The 23,145-nt window shown below is 48.8% G+C and overlaps 1 protein-coding gene across 1 annotated transcript in view; it reads right to left on the minus strand.

Moving 5' to 3' along the window:
- Positions 1–218: 218 nt before the first annotated feature.
- RAVER1 (ribonucleoprotein, PTB binding 1) overlaps positions 219–23,145 on the minus strand; it is a 35,858-nt gene continuing 12,931 nt past the window's right edge. Inside the window, exons 4-14 of the mRNA XM_033924505.1 lie at positions 20,126–20,317; positions 19,657–19,789; positions 18,442–18,545; positions 15,789–15,900; positions 14,750–14,970; positions 14,380–14,527; positions 13,883–14,028; positions 13,493–13,591; positions 6,520–6,675; positions 5,629–5,709; positions 219–2,126 (exon numbers count right to left, since the gene is read on the minus strand). Of these exons, the coding sequence (XP_033780396.1) occupies positions 1,980–2,126; positions 5,629–5,709; positions 6,520–6,675; positions 13,493–13,591; positions 13,883–14,028; positions 14,380–14,527; positions 14,750–14,970; positions 15,789–15,900; positions 18,442–18,545; positions 19,657–19,789; positions 20,126–20,317 (1,539 nt within the window). The 3' untranslated portion in view covers positions 219–1,979. The remainder of the gene's footprint in view (positions 2,127–5,628; positions 5,710–6,519; positions 6,676–13,492; positions 13,592–13,882; positions 14,029–14,379; positions 14,528–14,749; positions 14,971–15,788; positions 15,901–18,441; positions 18,546–19,656; positions 19,790–20,125; positions 20,318–23,145) is intronic.

Consider the following 23,145-nt stretch of genomic DNA (forward strand, 5'->3'; position numbering starts at 1 on the left):
TTTATTTCAGTCCAAGATGTAAACATCTAAGACCTGACATTGGTTTACCCTGAAGTCAAGCTTCCATTTGGAAAGAAATCTTTAAAAATTTTTAAAAATACAGAAAATGTTAAAGAAAAATAATGAATGTAAAAGGTTGGAGAAAGTATGTATATATATATATCTATAAAACTAAAGGGGTACCTCCCCCTACACAAAGAGTACAGAAAAAAATAAGATTGTGCCTAGCTATGGAATTTATTTTTTTAATTTGAGATCTCAGCATAGATGGAAAATCACACATTACAAATATCTTCCCTCTCAGGAGTAGGATTTATACACTTCTAGTGGCACCAAACATTTAGGGGCAGATGCATGGAGTATTTGCCATGTCTGGGCCTCCAACCTTTACATACCAGCTTAAGTTCCATGCCAATCTTAACACCTGGGGGAAGAAGAAGGGCAACAGTTCAGCTGGTCACACAAAATGAGAAAAGGAACTGAAAACAGAGCGCCGACATTTTTTCCTAGAAGCTGAGCCCAAGTTTCACCTTCCTCTTCATCCTCAATTTCTCACGGAGGAAACGAGGGAGCGTCTATCCACGTTAGAGGACTTGGTGAATCAGCAATTATCCAACTCCTTCCCCTTAAAAACAAACCCAGCTAGTTGTTTGTTTGTTTTTTTAATTATTATTTTAAATGTCACCCACTCTCCTGCTTAACAAGGGAGGGCAGGAAGCTGCTGGAGAGAGGTTGTGAAAAGTTGTTACCGATGCCACACCTTCTTCCCAAGCTTAACTAAATTCTAGTTATTTTTGTCTACACACAAGGTGCTGTTTAGGTTTCCCCAAGAGGGCGGGAGGAAAGAAGACCTGCTCACTCAAAAAAATAAAATTGGGGGCATGAAAAAGGCAGCATAGCAAAAGCACCAGAAACTGCCATTGCTATCGGACCATGTATATCAATGACAGCAAAATAGGGTCCAGTAACTGGGGTAGGCAAAGCCTGAGTATAATTTTCTGTACACAGGAACATAAAATACAAATAATAAAAAGTCAACCCTCTCCTAGCAAACCAGAAAAGATTTGCCTCAAATGCAGTTAGAGCAAGGGAACACTTTCAAACCCCACAAAAAAAAAAAAAAAGGCCAGGACACGAAAAAGGAAAAAAAATTCAAGAGTTACTGAAGCCTATCAGATTTCACAGAAACATTTACAATATAACTAAATGTCTTAACTAATAATTTAAAAAAGTTTTTAAAAATCCAAAAGGATTCAAGAGAAGCAGGAAACAAATCCAGCAATGAGTAGAAAATATATATATATAAAAAAAAATAATAATTATTTCAGGGTCAGAGCTATGTATTAGGATGGGGAAGTAGCCTGAGCTGGGTTTTACGCTCTCAGCACAGCTTCTCAGGAGGAAGTCTGAAGACTCACACCTCTGGGGAAGGAGACAACAAAAACATGTGTCCTTTTCCTAACAAAAGATGAAAACAAAATAAAAAACAAACAAACAAACTGACGTGTACAGGCAACTTTCAGCCCTGTCTGCTCTGCTGGCAGATTAAAATCACTCTTTCTCCAAGGCAACGTTTTGGGTTGTGTCAACATCTCACCTCCTTTCCACCTCAGTTTAGGTATTAAAAGTGTTTTGGGACAATGCTTCACATGCTTGTCTAATGAAATCATTTCAGACCGTACCAATGAGACCCCCAGATTGATAAAACCTGTTCTCTGAGCCACAAGTTAGCAAGACTGTCAAGGCAGCATGCTTTTTTGTAAGAAGCTGGGGACTAAACACAGCTTGTACTTAAGCAGATAAGTCCAATCTGTAGTGACTTAAAGTTAGCACCTATATGTGGGTCTCACTTGTACTTGAGTGATTACAGTGGACAAGCTCCCTTAAAATCCCAAAACCGACCAGCAGGCTTGACTTTTCTAAAGTCTGGCACCCCTTCTTCCTCCCCCTGCGCCCTCCCCCCAATCATAAGGGCATGCCTAAAAAATTCTCTTGCGCTTCAGGTATGAGTCAGCATAGTGCCCACCCAGGCCTTGGGAATGCTGTCCTACGTAACCACCCTCAGGGCTGGGCTCCGGGGAAGGGATGAGGTGCGAGAAGCCACGCTTCTGGCCTCCAATTGGAGTCTGGTAAGAGAAATAAAAGAAAACACACATTTACACTTCCATTTTAAAATTCAATCATGATATATACATATAGTAAGTTTGGCTGGAGACAAAGGGAGAAGAGGGTTAAGGAGAAATTAGGTTCTTACATGCTAATCCGGCACAGAAACGGATGGGTTTACGTTCCTCTGCCAACAGGTGGAAAGCGAGACATTGATTTTTGGCTGTAGTATATGTGGGCAATCAGTCTGACGAACAGCTAAGCAGAACTAAGAACTGCAGCAACTTCAATCCCAGAAGGAGAAGAGCAACTAATAATCCAAAATGGACAGGAAAACACTGTTGGATATTTATTAGTGTTTCTCAACTCCGTCTTGTCAGGTTTTCAAAATATCCACAATGAACATGCATGAAAGAAATTTGCATAGAATGGAGGCAGTGTATGCAAATCAAGTTTATGCAACTTCAAGGTGGATATCCTGAAAACCTGACAGGACCGAGTTGAGAAACACTGGATTAGAAGCAGAGGCTCCCTGGTGCTGAATTGAAGTAGAAGGGAGTACCATGGTTGTCTGGGCCACCGAGGAGCTATCAGAATCATGGTGGCATGTTCTGTCTTGAGTTTGACAAGAGTCTTGAAAATCAGAGGGAATGGAAGGAAGGCATAGAGAAACTGACCCGTCCAATCTAGGAGAAAAGTATCTGCCTCGAAACATTGGGGAGAGTATATTCGAGAGCAGAACTGAGGCAGCTTGTTGTTGAGGGGAGACGCAAAGAGGTCTATCTGAGGAGTCTCCCATTGAGCAAACACCTGACGTAGAGGCGAGGAATTGAGTGTCCATTTATGAGGTTGCAGAAGACGACTCAATTTGTCCGCCAGACAGTTGTGCTGACCTTGAATATATGCAGCTCTGAGTAAGATGTTCTGATGGATTGCCCAATCCCACAGCTTCAGAGCTTCTTGACAAAGGGAGTGAGATCCCATACCTCCCTGTTTGTTGACACAGTACATGGTGACTTGGTTGTCCATCCGGACAAGGACTACGTTGTCGTGAAGAAGGTGTTGAAAAGCTTTGAGAGCATTGAAAATCGCTCCGAGTTCCAACAGATTGATGTGACAAAGACGGTCCGCAGGAGTCCAATGACCTTGGGTACAGAGTCCATCGAAATGGGCTCCCCATGCATAGGTTGACGAGTCTGTTGTGAGAACCTTCTGATGAGGGAGATTGTGGAACAGCAAACCTCTGGAAAGATTGGAAGAGAGCATCCACCAGTGGAGAGACTGCTTCAACAAAGGAGTTACTGAAATTTGTTGAGAAAGCGGGTCAGTAGCTTGTTGCCACTGAGATGCCAGGGTCCACTGAGGTATGTGAAGGTGAAGTCTGGCAAAAGGTGCCACATGAACTGTAGAAGCCATGTGATCAAGCAGAACCATCATTTGTCTTGCTGAAATTGATGTGAGATGAGACACTTGATTGCAAAGGCAAATAAGGGTATCCCGTCGTGGTGGAGATAGAAACACTCTGAGCTGGACAGTGTCTAGAGTGGTCCCAATGAATTGGAGAGACTGAGATGGGGTCAGCTGGGATTTTAGAAAGTTGACTTCGAACCCCAGACTTTGGAGGAACATAATAATCTGTTGGGTCACTGCAATAACCCCTCCCGGAGGAGGTTGTGACGGAGGCTACCATTTTGGGATTCAAGCGCAAGTTGGATGCATACCTTCTTGCAAATCACATTGAGGGATACGGGTAATCAAGGTCTTCATCAGGGAGCACCTAGCATTGGCCTCCGCGTGTGCGGGTCGCCGGACTAGATGGACCTAAGGTCTGATCCAGTGAAGGCGCTTCTTATGTTCTTATACATTAGATAGATTGTGAGCCCAACAGGACAGACAGGGAAAAATGCTTGAGTACCTGAATAATCTCATGTAAACCATTCTGAGCTCTCCTGGGAGAACGATATAGAAAATTGAATGAATAAATAAATGTCCACATCATCCATCCCCCCGAGAGGATCTCCTCATCAGGCGAAAACGTGTCTGCAGATAAAAAATCCTTGTCTCATGAGACCTGTGGTCACTTGGACAAAGACGGGGGACTAAACGGAGGTATTTATTTTAAACATTTATATTCCGCATATCCTGCAATTCTATGCAGCATACAATAGAACATCCAAATGAAAAAACATAAATTACAACCTTCTCAAACAACACATGTTTTAAAAAGGTAGAAGGCAAAAGCCCCCTCTCTCCCGATAAACCAGAGACCCCTGAAGAAGAAACAGGACCCCCAGCTGCCTGTAAGTAAACCTTGTACACGGCTAAAACAAAATCAGGGCAACCAAAGAAGGACTCGCTGCCAAAGCAGAAGACACATTGCAGACCTGGTCCTGTCTCAGGAGAAAGGTCACCTGAAACGGCAGTTTCCTGCCAAAACCAACGAAAAGCCCACCGAAAAACACTCCTCCAAGGCCTGCAGCAGCAAAGAGGCCTGAACAGACCCAGCCGATAAAGCAGACAAGCCAGCAGCAGCGGTAAGGGAAACCTTATTTCCCTGACTGTTGGCAGCTGGGAAAATCCCTGTGTGGGCAGCAAGGGCTTCCCCACTGCCTGCAGCCAACGAGCGGTGCATGCGCTAAGGGGAACCCTGCTCGCTGGCACCCAAAGCCGATTAGGATTCCCCTTCACGGCAGCCAGTGCATTATCGTGCACACGCCGACCGCATCAACCACATGCCCGGAGCACAATGAGCACTTAAGTTTCTTAAAAGTGCTCATGGCAAAAACTGCTAGAAAACAAAACAAAGTGCCAGTTAGCAATTAAAATCAATTAAAGTCAATTAGAGACTTCCCTTCAGACCGGCACTGCCTCAGGATTTTTTTTTTTTCAATACAGCTTTAATTTAAAGTGAGCAAACCCCACTGGCTCTCAAAACTATACGCCTTGCCTGAATATTAGTGGCAAGGCTTACAGTTGAGGCACCTCTAAGGTAAAAATTTTGGGGAGGTGGGGGAAATGGTGGGGGAGGGACTCGACCAGTCGAGTGTGGCACCACCAATGTTGGGACAGACCCCCAAAAGGGTCCCCCAAGCTCAATCCAGCACCCACAACAGGGACAAAAAGGCCACTAAACAAATCGAACAGCCCTACACTAAACCAGAGAAAGACTGAACAGGCTTACTTACCACCTCCACCTGCTGGAGACTGAGAACAGACTGATTGTACTTGGGCCTGCACAGCCCAATTACAGCCAAAATATCTCTGTCTCCATCTGCTGGCAGAGGAACATAAACCCATCCATTTCTGTGCCAGTCTGGAGGGATAATGAAGAAGTTGCCTGATTAGAGCGCCTAAATTTAACTAAATGGCTTAAGGCTTTCTTCCTGTGACATACAGGGTGGCATTCTCTTCCTCAAACATTTCACGTGAGACAAGGAAGGGAGGTGGTGAACCATATGCCAGGGAAGATACTAGACATGACATCATCTCAGGGACATAAAGGGATCATGCCAGGTAACTCACCTTCAGCAGGGCACTGGAAGGACTGGAGTGTCCTAGACCCAGCATGCTGGCTCCGGAACTACTGGGAGTTGCCCGCAAAGCCTGGACCATAAAAAAAGAGAGACATTTAAACTTCAAACACCACGATCGAGGCAGCTCTCAGTCACCCTTATATTAACAGACTGTTTTGCTGTTTCTTCTCTGAATCCTTGAGGAGCTTTACTGTCAGATTTTCAGGATGTTCTGATTAGATATGCACACAAATATCCTTCATGCATATTCACAGGGATCTCCTATAAACCTGGCAGCCCTTGAGAACTGGGAGAGAAGATCAGTTTTCCCATCTTTTTTCACTCAATATTAACAGGGAACAGGGCAAGTACAGAGCAGTCTGGTTCAGATTCCCATACCCAGGACACAGCGGCTTACCTTTGTCACCTACTGCCCCAGTCTTTCATATTTCCTCAACCCTGTTCCTAGCACAGCCCTGTACATGTAAGTCTTCCAGGGCTAATCCAACAGCCTGACCCCTACCAGCTTTCAAATAATCTAGTGCGACATCTGAATTAGACAGGCCTCTGTTCAAAGCCTCTAGCTGTCCCTTGGCTACACTTTGTCCACTGCCTTTGACTCTCTTTCTCCCCTTTCCATTTCATGACTTCTTGCCACCGATTTTTCTTTTCTACAGATTTCATGCTCCTAAGCTCCCACTATATGCACCAGGCACACTTTGGAAGCTATATATAGTGTGTGCTCTCTAGGGCAGGGAAATACCTACTGTACCTAACCCAACCCCCTTGAGCTCAGGTTTCAGAAGGCAAGTAGTCAAATCCAAACATGCCCAAGCTGAGGACACTAAATGCAAACAACTTTTTGGAAGAATTGAACCTTTCCTGAGCAGCATGAACTTACTTTGTTGAGGTGACTCTGCTGCAGTCCTGACGGTAAGCCACTTGTGAAGTAAGATGACGGGGAGCTGGAAAAGTATGACCCTGCAGATGATACTGCACTGCTGCGTTCGCTGAACCCAGAAGAGGAGGAGGAAGAGGGTGAGGAGGAAGGAGGGATCTGAAGCAGGAAGATGACAAAGTAAGGGCAAGTAACCAATGGGACAGTTCTGACAAATCAAGCTCAATGCTCAACTGTTTCTTTAGACTCACACACCAAGGTTTGATGCTGTGAATGTAAACAAACCTTGAACTATTGCATCAACATAGTTCAAAGCAAAAGCAGGACAATTTCTCTCCCTTGGACAGCATTTATCAGTATTGAGATGAAAGTCTTGTACACTTGTTTTCAAAACTTTAGCAAATATGCAAATCAGATATTCCTAATATCTTAAGACTAGCATCTTCAGCTAAAAAGCAATGGCTAGGATCTGCAAATTCTTGGCTCACAATCATTTCCCACAGCTATGAGTAAACCTTGAAACAAGAGCAGAGGTCAAGTTCAATGAGACACAGTGAAACGCAAATATTTCTCACGAGTGTTCAGAAAGGAGAAATTAGGTTCTTACCTGCTAATTTACTTTCTTTTAGCTTCTCCAGACCAGTAGAGGTTAACTTTACGAATGGGTATATATCTAATCATGACCAGCAGGTGGAGACTGAAAACAAAACTTTGGGACAGTATATCCTAGCCCCTCCTCTCTATTTCCCTCAGTCTGCCGAATAGCCAAGCAGAACCAAGAACTGGAAAACAACAGAGAGAAAAAACAATACTCCGAAAGGAGTAACAAATAACAAACCCAAAATGCTGTTGGAAAATGCAGAGGAGAAATTCCCGAAGGAAGAATGTCCCCACAGCTCGCCAGCTAAGCCAGCCGAGCCACAGCCGCTGTTCTTCAATTCTCCCCGGCCCTAGAAAAATACTAGAACCCGCAGCAAAAAACCAAAAACTGCCCGCGCAACAGCCCCAACAACAACAACAACAGACAGGGTGGGGACCTCTACTGGTCTGGAGAAGCTAAAAGAAAGTAAATTAGCAGGTAAGAACCTAATTTCTCCTTCTTTAGCACTCTCCAGACCAGTAGAGGTTAACTTTACGAATGGGACGTACCAAAGCAGTCCCTCTCACGGGCGGGACCCCCGAAGGGCCGATACCAGTACACGCTCACCGAACACCGCGTCCCGACGCGCCTGCACATCAACCCGATAATGACGAACAAAGGAATGCAAGGAGGACCAAACCGCAGCCTTACAAATATCCACAGGAGGCACGAGCGACGACTCAGCCCAAGAAGCCGCCTGACCCCGAGTGGAATGAGCCTTGAGAAACTCCGGAACAGGCTGCTGTTTCAGAAGATAAGCGGAAGCAATCGTCTCCTTGATCCAGCGCGCAATAGTAGCCTTAGAAGCGCCAGCTCCCCGACGAGGACCCGCCAGGAGGACAAAGAGACGATCGGACTTCCGGAATTCCTGGGTCCGCTGCACATAAGAGCGAAGGACCCGACCGACATCCAACTTGCGCAGCTGCCGTTGCTCAGAAGAGCCCTCCCGACCACCCAAGACCGGGAGAACCACCGATTGATTGACATGAAAAGGAGAAACAACCTTAGGCAGAAAGGAAGGAACAGGCCGCAAGACGACCCGCTCCCTAGAAAACTCCAAGAAGGGAGTCCTACAAGAGAAAGCCTGCAGCTCAGAAACACGCCTAGCAGAAGTAATGGCCACCAAAAAGACCGCCTTCAAAGTAAGGTCCTTCAAGGAACAGTCGTCCAACGGCTCGAAAGGCGGACGCACCAATACAGAAAGAACCAGATTAAGATCCCAAGAGGGAACCGAGGGCCGTAGGGGAGGCCTAAGCAACTTGGCCGCCCGCAAAAACCTAATCACATCAGGAAGAGCCGATAAACGCTGACCTGACACCAACCCTCGAAAAGCCGACAGGGCCGCAAGATGAACCCGGAGAGAAGACCAAGCCAGGCCTCTATCCAGCCCATCCTGCAAGAACTCCAGAATGTTAGGCAGAGAAGCGCGAAAAGAGGTCACTCCCCGCGCCCGACACCATTCCTCAAAGAGACGCCAAACCCGCACATAAGCCCGAGAGGTAGAAAGCCTCCGGGACCCCAACAGTGTAGAGATCACCTTGTCTGAATATCCCTTCTTGCTAAGGCGACCCCTTTCAAGAGCCACGCCGTAAGACAGAAGGGAGACGGGTCGAACATGGGAATGGGACCCTGCATCAGCAGGTCGTCCGAGAGAGGCAGAGGAAGAGGATCCGCTACCAGGTGCCTCACCAGATCCGCATACCACGGACGGCGAGGCCAATCCGGCGCCACCAGCACCACCAAACCCGGATGGTAAACAATGCGAAGAAGCACTCTGCCCACCAGCGGCCAAGGAGGGAATACATACAACAGCCCCTCCGGTGGCCACTGCTGGACCAGAGCATCCAGACCCTCGGCCAGACCGTCCCTGCGACGACTGAAGAAGCGGGGCACTTTGGCGTTGCCACCCGTGGCCATCAGGTCCATCAGGGGCTGCCCCCAAGCCTGCACTATCAACTGAAACGCCTCGGCGCCGAGACACCACTCTCCTGGATCTAGGAAGTGACGACTGAGGAAGTCTGCCTGAACGTTTTCTACTCCGGCTATGTGAGAGGCCGAGAGGTCCAGCAGATGGGATTCCGCCCAAACCATGAGCAGAGCCGCCTCCTGCGCCACCTGAGTGCTCTTGGTGCCCCCCTGACGATTGACATAAGCCACCGCCGTGGCATTGTCCGACAGCACTCTGACCGACTTGCCCCGCAACAGGGAGTGGAAAGCCAACAGCGCCAGACGGACCGCTCTGGTCTCCAACACGTTGATCGACCAGGCGGCCTCCTCCGCGGACCAGGTGCCCTGAGCTGAGTGACCCAAACACTGAGCCCCCCAACCCAGGAGACTCGCATCCGTCAGGAGCACCGTCCACTGCGGGAGATCCAGACCCACCCCCTGAACTAGGTGAGGGGTCTGGAGCCACCAACGCAGACTGCAGCGCGCCAAGCCTCGCAGGGGAACCGGAACATCCATCCCGTGCCTCTGGGGAGACCACCTCCGGAGCAGAGCATACTGGAGAGGACGCATGTGGGCCCGCGCCCACCTCACCACGTCCAGGGACGCCGCCATCGACCCCAAGACCTGGAGGAAATCTCGCGCCCGAGGACACCGGGACGCCAAAAGCAGGCGAATCTGAGATTGCAATTTGCTCACCCGGCCCTCTGGGAGGAAGACCTTCCCCAAGGAGGTGTCGAACAGCACCCCTAGGTACTCCAGACGCTGAGCCGGGACCAACCGACTCTTGGAAAGGTTGACCACCCAGCCCAGCGACCGGAGAAACTCCACCACCCGAGCAGTAACCCGGGAGCTTTCCTGCAACGACTTTGCCCGAATTAACCAGTCGTCCAGGTAGGGGTGTACCAGGATGCCCTCCGACCGCAAGGCTGCCGCGACGACCACCATCACCTTGGTGAACGTCCGAGGAGCCGTGGCCAGCCCAAAGGGAAGCGCACAGAACTGAAAGTGCCGACCCAAGATCGCAAAGCGCAGGAAACGCTGATGAGAGGCCCGAATGGGAACATGCAAGTAGGCCTCCGTCAGATCGAGAGAAGTGAGAAACTCCCCCGGCTGAACCGCCAGAATGACCGACCGCAGAGTTTCCATACGGAAAGAGGGAATCTTGAGAGCCCTGTTGACCCCTTTCAAATCGAGGATGGGCCGAAAAGTCCCCTCCTTCTTGGGCACCACAAAGTAAATGGAGTACCTGCCCGTGCCCCACTCCGGAGGGGGCACCGGAACAACTGCCCTGAGATCTAGCAAGCGCTGAAGGGTCTGGCGAAAAGCCTGCGTCTTCCCCGGAGTCTGACATGGAGAAGCGAGGAAAAAATCCGGTAGAGAGCGGGCGAACTCCAGGGCATAACCGTCCCGCACCACCTCCAGGACCCACTGATCGGACGTGATCTCGGCCCATTTGGGGAAAAATTCGCGCAGCCGGGCCCCCACCGGAACCAAAGGGGGCGCCGGCAAGGCGTCATTGTGCAGGACGGGAAGCGGGGGAACCGGCGGAGGGATTCCCTGCCCCCCGACGGGCCCCCCGAAAGGGCTGCATACGCTGGAAGAACCGACCCCGGGAAAATCCCGGAGACTGGAAAGAAGCAGCCCCACGCCCAGGGCGATACTTGCGAAAATCCCGCAAACGCCCCCGGGCCGCACCCCCCCGAGACGCCGGGCGGGCACGGTCCTCCGGCAGACGGGGAACTTTCGAGTCCGACAGAGTCTGAATCAACTTATCCAAGTCCTCTCCAAACAAAAACGACCCCCGAAAGGGAAATTTAGTAAGCTTAGCTTTGGACGCAGCATCCGCCGCCCAAGCGCGCAGCCACAACACACGCCTTGCGGCCACGCCAAAAGCCATAGACTTAGCCGAGATCCGCACCAAGTCATAGAGAGCATCTGAGAGGAATGAGGCCGCCATCTCAATCTTCGCAACCTCCTGATCCACCAGAGACCAGTCGTCAGACTCTCGATCCAAGACCCGCTCCGCCCACCGAAACACGGCGCGAGCGACCAGTCCCCCACAAATAGCCGCCTGGACCCCAAAGCCAGAGACCTGAAAATTTTGCTTAAGGAGGCCCTCCAATTTGCGCTCCTCAGGATCTCGCAAGGCAGAACCGCCCTCAACAGGCACGGTATGCCGCTTGGAAATTGCCGAGACCACCGCATCCACGACCGGCGAAGCTAACGTAGCCCGATCCCCTTCAGGAATGGGATACAGGCGAGCCATGCTGCGCGCCAGCCGAAACGGCGTCTCCGGCGTTTTCCACTGCTCCAGGATAATATCCCGAATATCCTGATGCATAGGAAAAGAGCGGGAAACGGTACGGATCCCCCGCAACAGGGGGTCCCCCACACGCGGCGTCTCCGGCGGCGCGTCCTCAAAACGCAAGACCGAAGAAACCTGCTGAATAAGGTCAGGCAGCTCATCTTTCTGAAAAAGACGCACCACAGACGCCTCGTCACTGGAGAACGGGAAATCCGACAACCCGCCGCCAGCTTCCGTCCCCTCCAGAGAGTCCTGGAATTCCTCAGAAGGGTCCAGGTCCTCCTCCAGACCGACCCGTTCCTCCGACCACAAAGTCTCGTCCCACGACACCCGCGGACGCTTGGACAAGGGAGGCGGCGGAGGGGACGTCACGCCAGACGAAAGAGGCAAAGCCGCAGGAAGCGCGGAGGAAAAACCACCCCCCGAGACCCCCTGGGCGCAACCGGGACCCCCAGCCGCCTGAAAATAGGCTCTGCATAAAGAAAAGAAAAATTCAGGAGAAAACCCCCCCCGAGGGTCCCAAGGGACTCCCTGCCACAGCAGGGGACCCAGCAGAACCTTGCCCCTGCATAGTCAAAACAGGGGGAAGGTCACCTGAGGTGGAAGACAAAATGGAGGGGCCAGACAGAGAAGATGGCGTCTTTCCCGCCAAAACAGCTCCCTCCACAGCCTGCAGCGGCTGAGAGACCTGAAAAGTCTCAGCCGCTAAAACAGGCAAGCCGGCATCAGCTGTCAAAATATCAGCTGAGAGGGAATCCTCAAAAACCCGACCGTCGGCGGCTCGGGGAATCCCTCCGTGGGCGGACGGAGAAGACCGGGCTTCTCCACCGTTCCCTGCCGACTCGCGAGGCACCATCGGCGGGGAGCTCTGGGCGCCTGCAGCCGCTGCCGACGGAGCTCCTCCACCGCACCGGCCTGAACACCGCTTGCACAGGCCGGCCGCGAGTGCCTCGCGTCTGGAGCACAATGAGCACTTTTTCCCTTTAGAAGTGCTCATTGCTCCATACGCGACCTAGCTGTAAAAAAGTGCCGGTTAGTTGAAAAAATACAGTAAAATACAGTTTTCTTAAAGGGATACAACCCTCCAGACCAGCACTACCTCAGGATTTTTTTTTTTTTTTTTTTTTTACAGAACAGACTCCACAGGCTCTCAAAGCAATAGTCTTGCTTGATTTAGGGGGCAAGGCTTATTGCTGAGGCTCCTCTAAAAAAATGTGGGGAGGTGGAGGAAGTGGGGGGAGGGACCCCGCTCGTGACCCGCCGGGTTTGACACCCCCGAGGTCGGACGAACCCCCAAACAGAGTCCGTCCAAGCTCCGTCCGGCTAAAAACAGGGACAATAAACCCCTTAAACAAATTCCAACAGCCCTACCAAGGGAGATGGGTACAGATCACTCAACACCTGCTGGAGACTGAAAGAAGACTGAGGGAAATAGAGAGGAGGGACTAGGATATACTGTCCCAAAGTTTTGTTTTCAGTCTCCACCTGCTGGTCATGATTAGATATATACCCATTCGTAAAGTTAACCTCTACTGGTCTGGAGAGTGCTAAAGAAGTGTGTGTGTTTGAAGAGGGGCACAGGAGCCCTGCGACATGCAGATTAATGGTCGGTCCAAATGGTGCAGCTCTTAACTAATGCATCCATTCCACCTAGATGCAAAGTGAGCCGACTGAACCAAGTTTCAAAACGTAGCCATGTCACTGGATGTGTGCAGAGCTACCTGCAACTTGTTCCCACAGAGGATAAGTATGTACGTTTGTGCTTGTACAACATACAATTCTCTTTATTCTATCACCCTCTTCTCTTCCTGGCTGTTCTTCTCTGAAGATCATTGTCTGATATGCGAGGCAGGGGATCTCTAGATCAACCCCAGTACAATTCTCAAAGTGTGATGATACAGAGCCCCCCAAAAGGATATAAACCTGCAACCAGCCTGATTAACACTGCTCATGAATTCCAGGCCCTCCTGGGCTAAAAGCAGTTATCTCAGACACCAGCACAATATTTTAGAAGGGAAAATAACCCAGTGCTAGTCACAGCTCAGCAAATAATTTTACTGCTTTTCTGTGCTAAAACTATTTACCTTGTGCCTAGTGTATCCAAAGCCCCCCAGTGCAGAAGATGCACGTTCTCTGGACTGCGAGTACATACGAGGACTCAATTCCATGCGAGGACTCAATTCCTGGGAAATGAACACAGAGTCAGTGCCTGCAAGAGGGATGCATTTGTACAGAAAGATGGAGAACAGCCAAGGCACGAAGCTAGCACATCTGGATGTTCTCCCTTCACAGAGGATAAGAAAATGATGCCCTGCCGCCAAGGAGGAAGAAAACCGTTCCAAAACTGTCAAACTTAACCATCTACCTTGCCATTCAGCTTCTTCACCACCCTCTATCAGTCCCTCCCTTCCGCTGCACAAAACATGATTCACAAAGAGCTGGGCAGCATCCATGATCTCCATCCTCCACCATACCTGCTGGTAGTCGAATGAGTAGCTATCTGTGTGGTACCCTGGAGGGGTGAGGGAGGGGTCTGAGAGTGAAGATGGTGGGAGCCGTGAGCTACTGCTGCCTTGTTCTCCAAGTTTCTGTTTATAAAGTGTTGACTTACTGGGACCACCTGTGGAAAGCCATTTAAAAGAGCAGAGTCAGACCAGCTCGACTCTAGAGCAAGAGTTATAAGGGTGAAAAAAGTACACAGATTAAAATGGTTTCCCGACAGAATAATTTCCATTGGCCTTATTTTACAACATTAAGAGAACTGCTTTCAATTTGGGAAAAATAATGCTTTCCTATTAATTCCTATCACTGCCCATCTCTCTCCGTAATACCTGTGTGATGTTGCTTTATTTCTGAAATACTATTGCTCCTCATCATACACCAGAGGCCTCAAGGGCTCTGCCTCTAAGCGTCTAAGTCTTCATCACTACATGCAGCTCCTCACGAGAGTGTCATAATAAAATCCTCTTACCCCTTTCAGTACAGTATCCATCTGATTTCTGCCACCCAGGGTCCATCCTGGAACTTGTTGCGCTCACAGAGGAACGGAAGCCATGCACGTTCAGTGGAGGACCATGGGGGATCTTGAAGTCCCGAGGTGGGTTCCCCAACAGAGACGCCTGCAACACAGAGACAAGAATAAAGGTAATGGGAACCGTCCCCCACAAACACGCACACCATATGCCTTGAGGTGGAAAGGCAGGAGATCCCCACCCAAACCTCTCATTAAAAGCTCTGATACCACAGCAGTGCATTTGTCCTATCATGCCTCATTCAGCAGAACATTATCAGGACAACTACCCCCTCCCCCGCCAATCAGGTTTGAGATAAGAGCTGCTCACCGCTGATAAGGTGGACACACTATCATCTCTCTTTTGCTTCTGCAATCCGCTGATCAAAGACCCCAGAACGGATGAGGGCAAGCCCTGCAGTGCTGGCTGGGAGACAGGTGAAGAAAGGACATGAGACGCTGATGCCCCCATCACGGGGCTCTCCCGCTCTCTGCTCAGCTGGCCCAGGTAGGACTGCAAATGTCCTCCAGTGTCTGAGGGCAGACAGCCGACTGGGGGCAAAGGAAACACAAATGTATTATAAACATATGCAGAAAGAACTAATACAGACAGAGTACAATTTAAGGGGGGGAAAAAAAAAGGAGAGAAACTGGGCTAACAACGCATGAGTTATACGCCAAGATTAATATACCGACACTGAACACTGCATCATCTGTCAGGGCCAGCAATTCTCAACCCAGTCCAGTTTTCAGGATACCTGCTGCATGCAAAATTTCCTATATGCCTATTTATTGCAGATATGCTCCAAACCAGACCTAAGCCTGGGCAAAGCCAAAAGGAAGAGATTAGCCTGTCACTGTGCTGTGAAATCTTCAGATGCAAATTCAAATTCCATCACCATGGCACTTAAGCTCCTTGTGGCTTACCACTGAATACACCCTGAAACTATTTTTGTACTGAGAGAATGCTTCTACTGAATGGACCCAACATCTCACTTTGTTAACCATAGTGCTTTACATTCTCAGTATAGAGGAATAAGGTGTTAAGTGACTTGCTGCAAGATTGGATGTTTATGAGCAAATTACATCAATACGCCTGTGCAAAGATATGGTGCACTTTAGAAAACTGTTGAAAACTCATTTTTTCATACAAGACTTCATGAGTGGTAGTTAATATTAGTAAATATATATATATATATTTTCTAAGGAATTATGACAAGACATGTTGTTAGGATTGGGTGTATAGACATTGATAATAGGATGAAAAGTGATACGTATTTTGAAGTTTGTCAATTTGTAAGCTGCGTAGGCCTTTTAAGCGGATAACAAATAGAATCAATAAATAAAATTTGACGATCGTCAGCTTTTACCAGAAGGAGGATCTGCCATCATCTTTTTCCTGGACGGTGGGGCAGGTGGATTAGGCAGTCCCAATGCACTCTGCTGCAGGGACCCCAGAGTATCTGCCATAATCCCAGGTGTCTAATGAAAAACAAGACACGTTAGAGGCCTGGAAGCTCAGCCGAAAGAGGAGTAGACAAGCAAAGGGCACCTCTGACACAGAATCCAGGACATTAGATTTGAAGAAAAGACTTGGGTTCCGTTTTGGCTGCCATTCCTTGGGGAGGTGGCCTATCTACTATGAACCGCTCTCCTATTAACCAGCCCTAGACAGATGGGAGCATGGAAAAGGAGGTGGTGGTCTCATGGAAGAAGCCTTTTAGAGAAATGCAGTTCAGCTTATTTATAGGCAAAAGCCAAAATGAGTGCCATGGGTTCATGAAATCTGAGGGGGTTGGAGGAGAACCCTTTATTTTCTGTGAAGACTGTTTCAGCACCTGAGGGAACAGAAAAACCCCTCCTCTCGCCAATCACACTATCCCTCTGCTACGTCGGCAGAATCACAACTACAACTCTCAATCTATGACGCAATGATCCAAAAACTCAATAGCTGCAAGGTCAGAGATCAGCTCTTACTTTGGGCAAATCATTTCACCAACCTGGACTCCTATTAAAAATTGGACACTGTGAAAACTGTCATACTATACACCAGCACTGCCAAATTTGCATCCTCATCAGGGCATTGAGAGAGAGACCCTGCCACATACTGCCCAGCACACTAAGACTCACAGAAAGGATGGCCTGGTTCTCTTGGTTCAATATTGGCCCTGCAGTTAACAGGGAGCCCCCAGACAATGCATTCTGGCACAGATCACATCAAAAGCATAAGAAATTTAGCTCCTATCTGTTTATCCCAAGGCACTCTGTACCACCCATCTTGTCCCCCCTCAGCTATAGGAAAAGCTGTATTATAGAAAAGCACTAGCGTCATATCTCTGTTATTTGATGGTTCTGATTCGGGCTTATTAGATGCTTCATAAGTATAATATCTCTCTCTCATTTGAATTTCAGTGCTGTTTTTGAAGCTGTTTCATAGTAGTCCTATTAATAAGTTTGAATTTACTGATTTTGACTTTACCTCATTCATTGTATTGATGTTTATATTTGGTCTTTTGACTACTGTTATGCTGTACACAAAATTGTAAGTTTTAAATTAAATTGTAGTTGCTTTACACTGCCTCGGGTAAATCTTCATAAAGGCAGTTAATAAATCCCAATAATTTTTTTTTTTTTACCAAAATGAGTCTATTAAAAAAAAAAAAAAAAAAGCCATCACAGAATTCAACCTTTTATTATGGGAACTGTTAAGCACAGTTACTTACCGTAACAGGTGTTATCCAGGGACAGCAGGCAGATATTCTTAACGTATGGGTGACGTCACCGACAGAGCCCCGGTACGGACCTTTTTAACTAGAAAGTTCTAGTTGGCTGAGGAAGGGTCCGGTGGTGTCGACGTCGTCGGTGCCGACTTTTGGGGTGCCGTCGACGTCGCGGCAGGTTCCATGGCAGATCCGGTACCAAACAAAATATTTTGCTGGATCTGCCTATTTTTCAAAGTGCGCTTTTTAAGCGTAGCACAGCGGGTGCAGGTGTCAGCCCGATGCTCTGGACCCAGGCACTGGAGGCACCAATTGTGCGGGTCTGTGAGAGAGATCGGGCATGCACACCGCTGGCACTTCTTAAAACCCGGTTGAGGGGGCATGAAGGGAAACACGGCCTCCGCAAAATCAAAGCCGGAGGCCTGTATGGTGACAACAGGCCCCGACGGGGCCGGCTCGAAAAAATAAAGAAAACTCGACGATTTTTTTTTTTTAAGGAAAAATAAAGTAATCCAAAGGGAAAAAAGGAAGAAATTCGGAAAAAATACGCGAGCGGAAAGGCAAACTAATGATTTCAACGGCCGTTGAAAAACATGCAACTTCTTCGCTCCGCGGAAACGAAGAAACTGGGGACCACGCACTCCTCCGTTGGGCGGGAAGGCACTCGTGCATGCGCGGTGCGGCCAACTAGAACTTTCTAGTTAAAAAGGTCCGTACCGGGGCTCCGTCGGTGAATATGCTGCCTGCTTGTCCTGGGATAATCATCTATATGAAATTAAACATCCCACCACAACACGAGACTTCAAGTATTTAAAAGCCAAAATTCTGCCCCACCACCTCAATCTAACCAAAATGAATCTCAATGGGACTTTTTCTTTCAAAGTCCAAAGTCCTCTATTTTTCATTCCTAAATGGGGGTTCTCTCTCATCTCCTCCCAGAGAATTGGGGACCCTCACCTCAGAAGACATGACTGCATGATAAACTGAAGGCTTGAACAGGCTCATTTCAACTCAGCCCCCTCAAAGAGGATTCTAGGAAGTGTTTTGAAAACTATGAATTTGAGAGCATACCACTGGGACTTTTTCTTTCTACTGTGAGGGCTAATTGATGGATCGGGCAAGAACTGGACTCCCAATACTGCCTCTCGCAGCTGGATCGCTATTAGACCCACAGTTCTCCCAGCATTAGCTGGGTCAGATGGAAGAGCACATTGGGACTTTCATTTTGCAAGAAACGGCATTTAGACTTCTTCCAAGACAGCCAGAAGCAAAAAAACTATTAAAAAAATAGGTGGCCTTGTACCTGCTGTGTTTGATTCTGGCCCTGTAAGGCCAGCTGGAGCAAAGCTGTGGAAAGCACTGGATTGGTCAGAAGCGGCAGCATGGGAGCCGCTCCAAGGATGCCCGCTAAAGGGAAAAGAGGAAAAGAAATTCAAATCACACAACTATCAGCAAAGAACATAAAGGATTGCCATAGTGGGACAGACCAAAAGGTCCGTCAAGCCCAGTATCCTGTTTCCAAGTCTGGCAAGATCCCAAAAGAATAAAACAATGTTTAGGCATCTGATAGAGCTCAGTTAAAAATCCCCTCTTTTGATGAGTTTCCAGCGTAGGGATTCAGGACTCAAATGTTCCCCAGACTATAGGGATCCTGGCTCATTTGAAAGTTACCATCTCTACCACCCTGCCACATCCAGCATCTCTCATCCCCCCTTCCCTACCCACTCCAACCACAGCAGCAGCAATTTAAGCCTTCCCTCTGCAGCCTGAAATAGGACAGGTGGCACAATTCACTGGTCAGATTAAAAAAAAACAAACACTAAAAGCTGTCACTGCTTAGTGGTGTTGGAAGAGAGAAAAAGATGCTGGACCACAGTGGGAAGGAAGATAAAGGAGAGATGCTGGCCAATCGGTCGGGTGTGGGAAGTTTATAACATAAGAATTGCTGCTGCTGGGTCAGACCAGTGGTCCATCGTGCCCAGCAGTCCACTCACGTGGCAGCCCTTAGGTCAAAGACCAGTGCCTTGATTGAGTCTAGCCTTACCTACGTACGTTCCGGTTCAACAGGAACTTGTCTAACCTTGTCTTGAATCCCTGGAGGGTGCTTTCCCTCTGGAAGAGCATTCCAGATTTCTACTACTCTCTGGATGAAGAACTGCCTTACATTTGTAAAGAATCTATCCCCTTTTAACTTCAGGGTTGTTTATACTGAATAGTAATCAGGCACTCTCCTTGTCTGTCCTGGTAGACTCGCAATCTAACTATGGTACCTGGGGCAATAGAGGGTTAAGTGCTGGACCACAGGTACTGGACTACTACCCTCTATGCCAGGGGCCTTCAAACACTGGTTGTAAAACCTTAGCAACATCTTGCATTGAGTTGTGGTGCAAGAGGCCCCTCTCTCCCCCTGCTTAGCGACCCTCAGTCCTAAAACCTCGCGGATCCTGGATACAGACCAAAATCAGCAAGGTGATGTACCTAGCATTCGCTCTTTGATCAAGTTTATAGCTAGCCTCACCTTGTTTCCCTCCTACCGCCCCATGGAGTAGTGGGTTCAGCAGAAGCTGCAAGGAAGCAGCAGAAGATCCAAGTGTGTTCAGGAACTGAAGGACATTGGGCTCCGGGAGGAGACCTTTCCCCCGATTGAGTGCCTTAAAAAAAAAAAAAGCCAGAGAAACTAGAATTGTTAATAACAGCTCAGCTACAATGACTTACAACACAAATATTCACATAGAAACAGAGAGAAATTTGTGCTGGTAGAGTTTCTCTTAAGAAGCAATCAAAGTCTATGGATAAAAGACACCTGCCTTGTGAATAACCCGATTCTCTGTACACAACAGAGAAATGTAGCCACACTGAGGTAACATCATCCAACCTTCAAGGCTCTGTCGGATGATGTCACCTGCCTTTCCCTGGTAAGTCTACAGAAAAATCTTCGTATAGAATTGTGCAGGCTCTGGTGTTAAAAACAAAAACCATAGACTTACTGTTGCCTCTGCTGCTATCAGGGCTGCCAGCATGCTCCGCCCTGGGGGTCCAGGAGCGCAGAAGGAGACCCGGATATGATTTCCACCCAGCCGAAGCCCATCTGTCTCCTCCTGAACTATTTCTGCTATCTCTGCCGATTCGTATTCCACTATAGCGAATCCTTTAAACTGCCCATCCTGGCCATATGCCAGCTGTGCAAACGGGGAAGAAAAATGACAAGTCAGCACAATACATTGAACATGCCGAAAAGAAGATGGTAGCATGCTACAAAATAGGAGGGGGCAGAACCAGGCTGAGCAGGGGTCAATGGCAGCATTTACTCATGAAAAGGGGCGCAATATGACATGTAGGAGGGAAGGCCCAGAAGAAAACCTTATTCACTGTAACTAACATTTGTGGTGCCAGGAAAAGCAGGAGAAGGGGGAAAAAGATCAAGCAACTGCAGACAAGGAAAACTAGGCACTTTCACCGAGCCAATGCAATTGCTCAGCCATCTGAGGTAACAAGAGGTGGTGTCCTGAAACAAAGGACCAGTGAAACCATTGTCCAAGTGCAGAACTCCTCATTATGTAACAAAGATCTACTCTTGTATTCAAAATCGATCAAAAGATTGTTAAAATATGAATAAACTTGTAATTTAACGGAAAAATGGTGCCCAGTGTGAATCCTACTGCCACCCATGGAAGATAACAGATTACATTCAATCATCACTACACCTCCCATACATTGTTTGAAAAACCATAGGTTCAAAAATGGATGGGAGTTATCTTATATCCAGCGATACTGTCAAAGTCCATTACCAAAAAGCACAGTTACTTACCGTAACAGGTGTTATCCAGGGACAGCAGGCAGATATTCTTAACGTATGGGTGACGTCACCGACGGAGCCCCGGTACGGACCTTTTTAACTAGAAAGTTCTAGTTGGCCGCACCGCGCATGCGCGAGTGCCTTCCCGCCCGACGGAGGAGTGCGTGGTCCCCAGTTAAGATAAGCCAGCTAAGAAGCCAACCCGGGGAGGAGGGTGGGACGTAAGAATATCTGCCTGCTGTCCCTGGATAACACCTGTTACGGTAAGTAACTGTGCTTTATCCCAGGACAAGCAGGCAGCATATTCTTAACGTATGGGTAACCTCCAAGCTAACAGAGAGGGAGGAGGGATGGTTGGCCATTAGGAAAATAAATTTTGTAACACAGATTGGCCGAAGAGTCCATCCCGTCTGGAGAAGGCATCCAGACAGTAGTGAGTAGTGAACGTGTGAACTGAGGACCAAGTGGCAGCCTTGCAGATTTCCTCGATGGGTGTGGAATGGAGGAAAGCCACAGAAGCAGCCATAGCTCTGACCCTGTGGGCCGTGACAGCACCTTCCAGTGAGAGACCGGCCCGAGCATAACAGAACGCAATACAGGCAGCAAGCCAGTTGGAAAGCGTCCGTTTAGAGACAGGACGACCTAGACGGTTAGGATCGAAGGTCAGAAAGAGCTGAGGAGACGAGCGGTGAGCCCTGGTACGATCAAGGTAGTATGCAAGGGCACGCTTACAATCCAGCGAGTGTAACGCCTGTTCCCCAGGATGGGAATGGGGCTTAGGGAAGAAAACAGGCAATACAATGGACTGGTTGAGGTGGAAGTCCGAGACCACCTTAGGCAGAAATTTAGGATGGGTACGCAAAACCACCTTGTCATGGTGAAAAACAGTGAAAGGTGGGTCGGCAACCAGTGGATGCAGCTCACTAACCCTCCTGGCAGAGGTGATGACAATGAGGAAAAGCACCTTCCACGTAAGAAATTTGAGTGAAGTTGTGGCAAGAGGCTCAAATGGAGGTTTCATGAGGGCTGATAGAACCACATTCAGGTCCCAGACGACTGGAGGAGGCTTCAGAGGTGGTTTGACATTGAAGAGGCCTCTCATGAACCGGGAAACCAGGGGATGAGCCGTAAGAGGTTTTCCGAGGATAGGCTCATGAAACGCAGTGATGGCACTGAGGTGGACTCTGATTGAGGTCGAATTGAGGCCAGCGTCGGAGAGAGAGAGAGCAAATAGTCCAGTACAGTTTCCACCGCCAGTGAGGTGGGATTGTGATGATGAAGGAGACACCAAGAGGAGAACCGGGTCCACTTCTGATGGTAACATTGGAGGGTGGCCGATTTCCTGGAAGCATCCAAAATACGACGGACAGGCTGAGACAGATTCTCTGGAGAGGTCAGCCCGAGAGAAACCAAGCTGTCAGGTGGAGCGAGGACAGATTGGGATGTAGTAGAGACTGATGCTGCTGTGTAAGTAGAGTAGGAAACAATGGGCTCCCTGGAGTTGAGCTGAAGCAGGAGGGAGAACCAGTGTTGGCGAGGCCACCGAGGGGCGATGAGGATCATGGTGGCTCTGTCCCTGCGGAGTTTGAAGAGCGTCCGCAACATCAGAGGTAGGGGAGGAAAGGCATAGAGGAACCGATCCATCCAGTCGAGCAGGAATGCATCCGGGGCCAGACGATGAGGAGAGAAGAGTCTGGAACAGAACTGGGGCAGCTGATGGTTGTGAGGAGCTGCAAAGAGGTCCACCTGAGGAGTGCCCCAGAGAGCAAAGATGGAGTGGAGTGTGGGAGGATCCAGGGTCCACTCGTGAGGTTGAAGGATGCGGCTGAGATTGTCGGCCAGGGAGTTCTGTTCGCCCTGGATATAGACAGCCTTGAGGAAGAGACTGTGGGCTGTGGCCCAGGTCCAGATGCGGATGGCCTCCTGACAGAGGAGGGGAGATCCGGTGCCGCCTTGCTTGTTTATGTAGTACATGGCGACTTGGTTGTCTGTGCACAGGAGAAGAACCTGAGGGTAGAGAAGGTGCTGGAAGGCCTTGAGAGCATAGAACATGGCCCTGAGTTCGAGGAAGTTGATGTGATGTTGACGCTCCTGAGGGGTCCAGAGTCCCTGGGTGCGAAGATCTCCCAGGTGAGCGCCCCATGCATAGGGGGAGGCATCTGTGGTTATGATCATGGAGTGAGAGGGTAGATGAAAGAGTAGACCCCTGGA

Source organism: Geotrypetes seraphini, chromosome 16 (assembly GCF_902459505.1).
Source record: "Geotrypetes seraphini chromosome 16, aGeoSer1.1, whole genome shotgun sequence".
Taxonomy (NCBI): domain Eukaryota; kingdom Metazoa; phylum Chordata; class Amphibia; order Gymnophiona; family Dermophiidae; genus Geotrypetes; species Geotrypetes seraphini.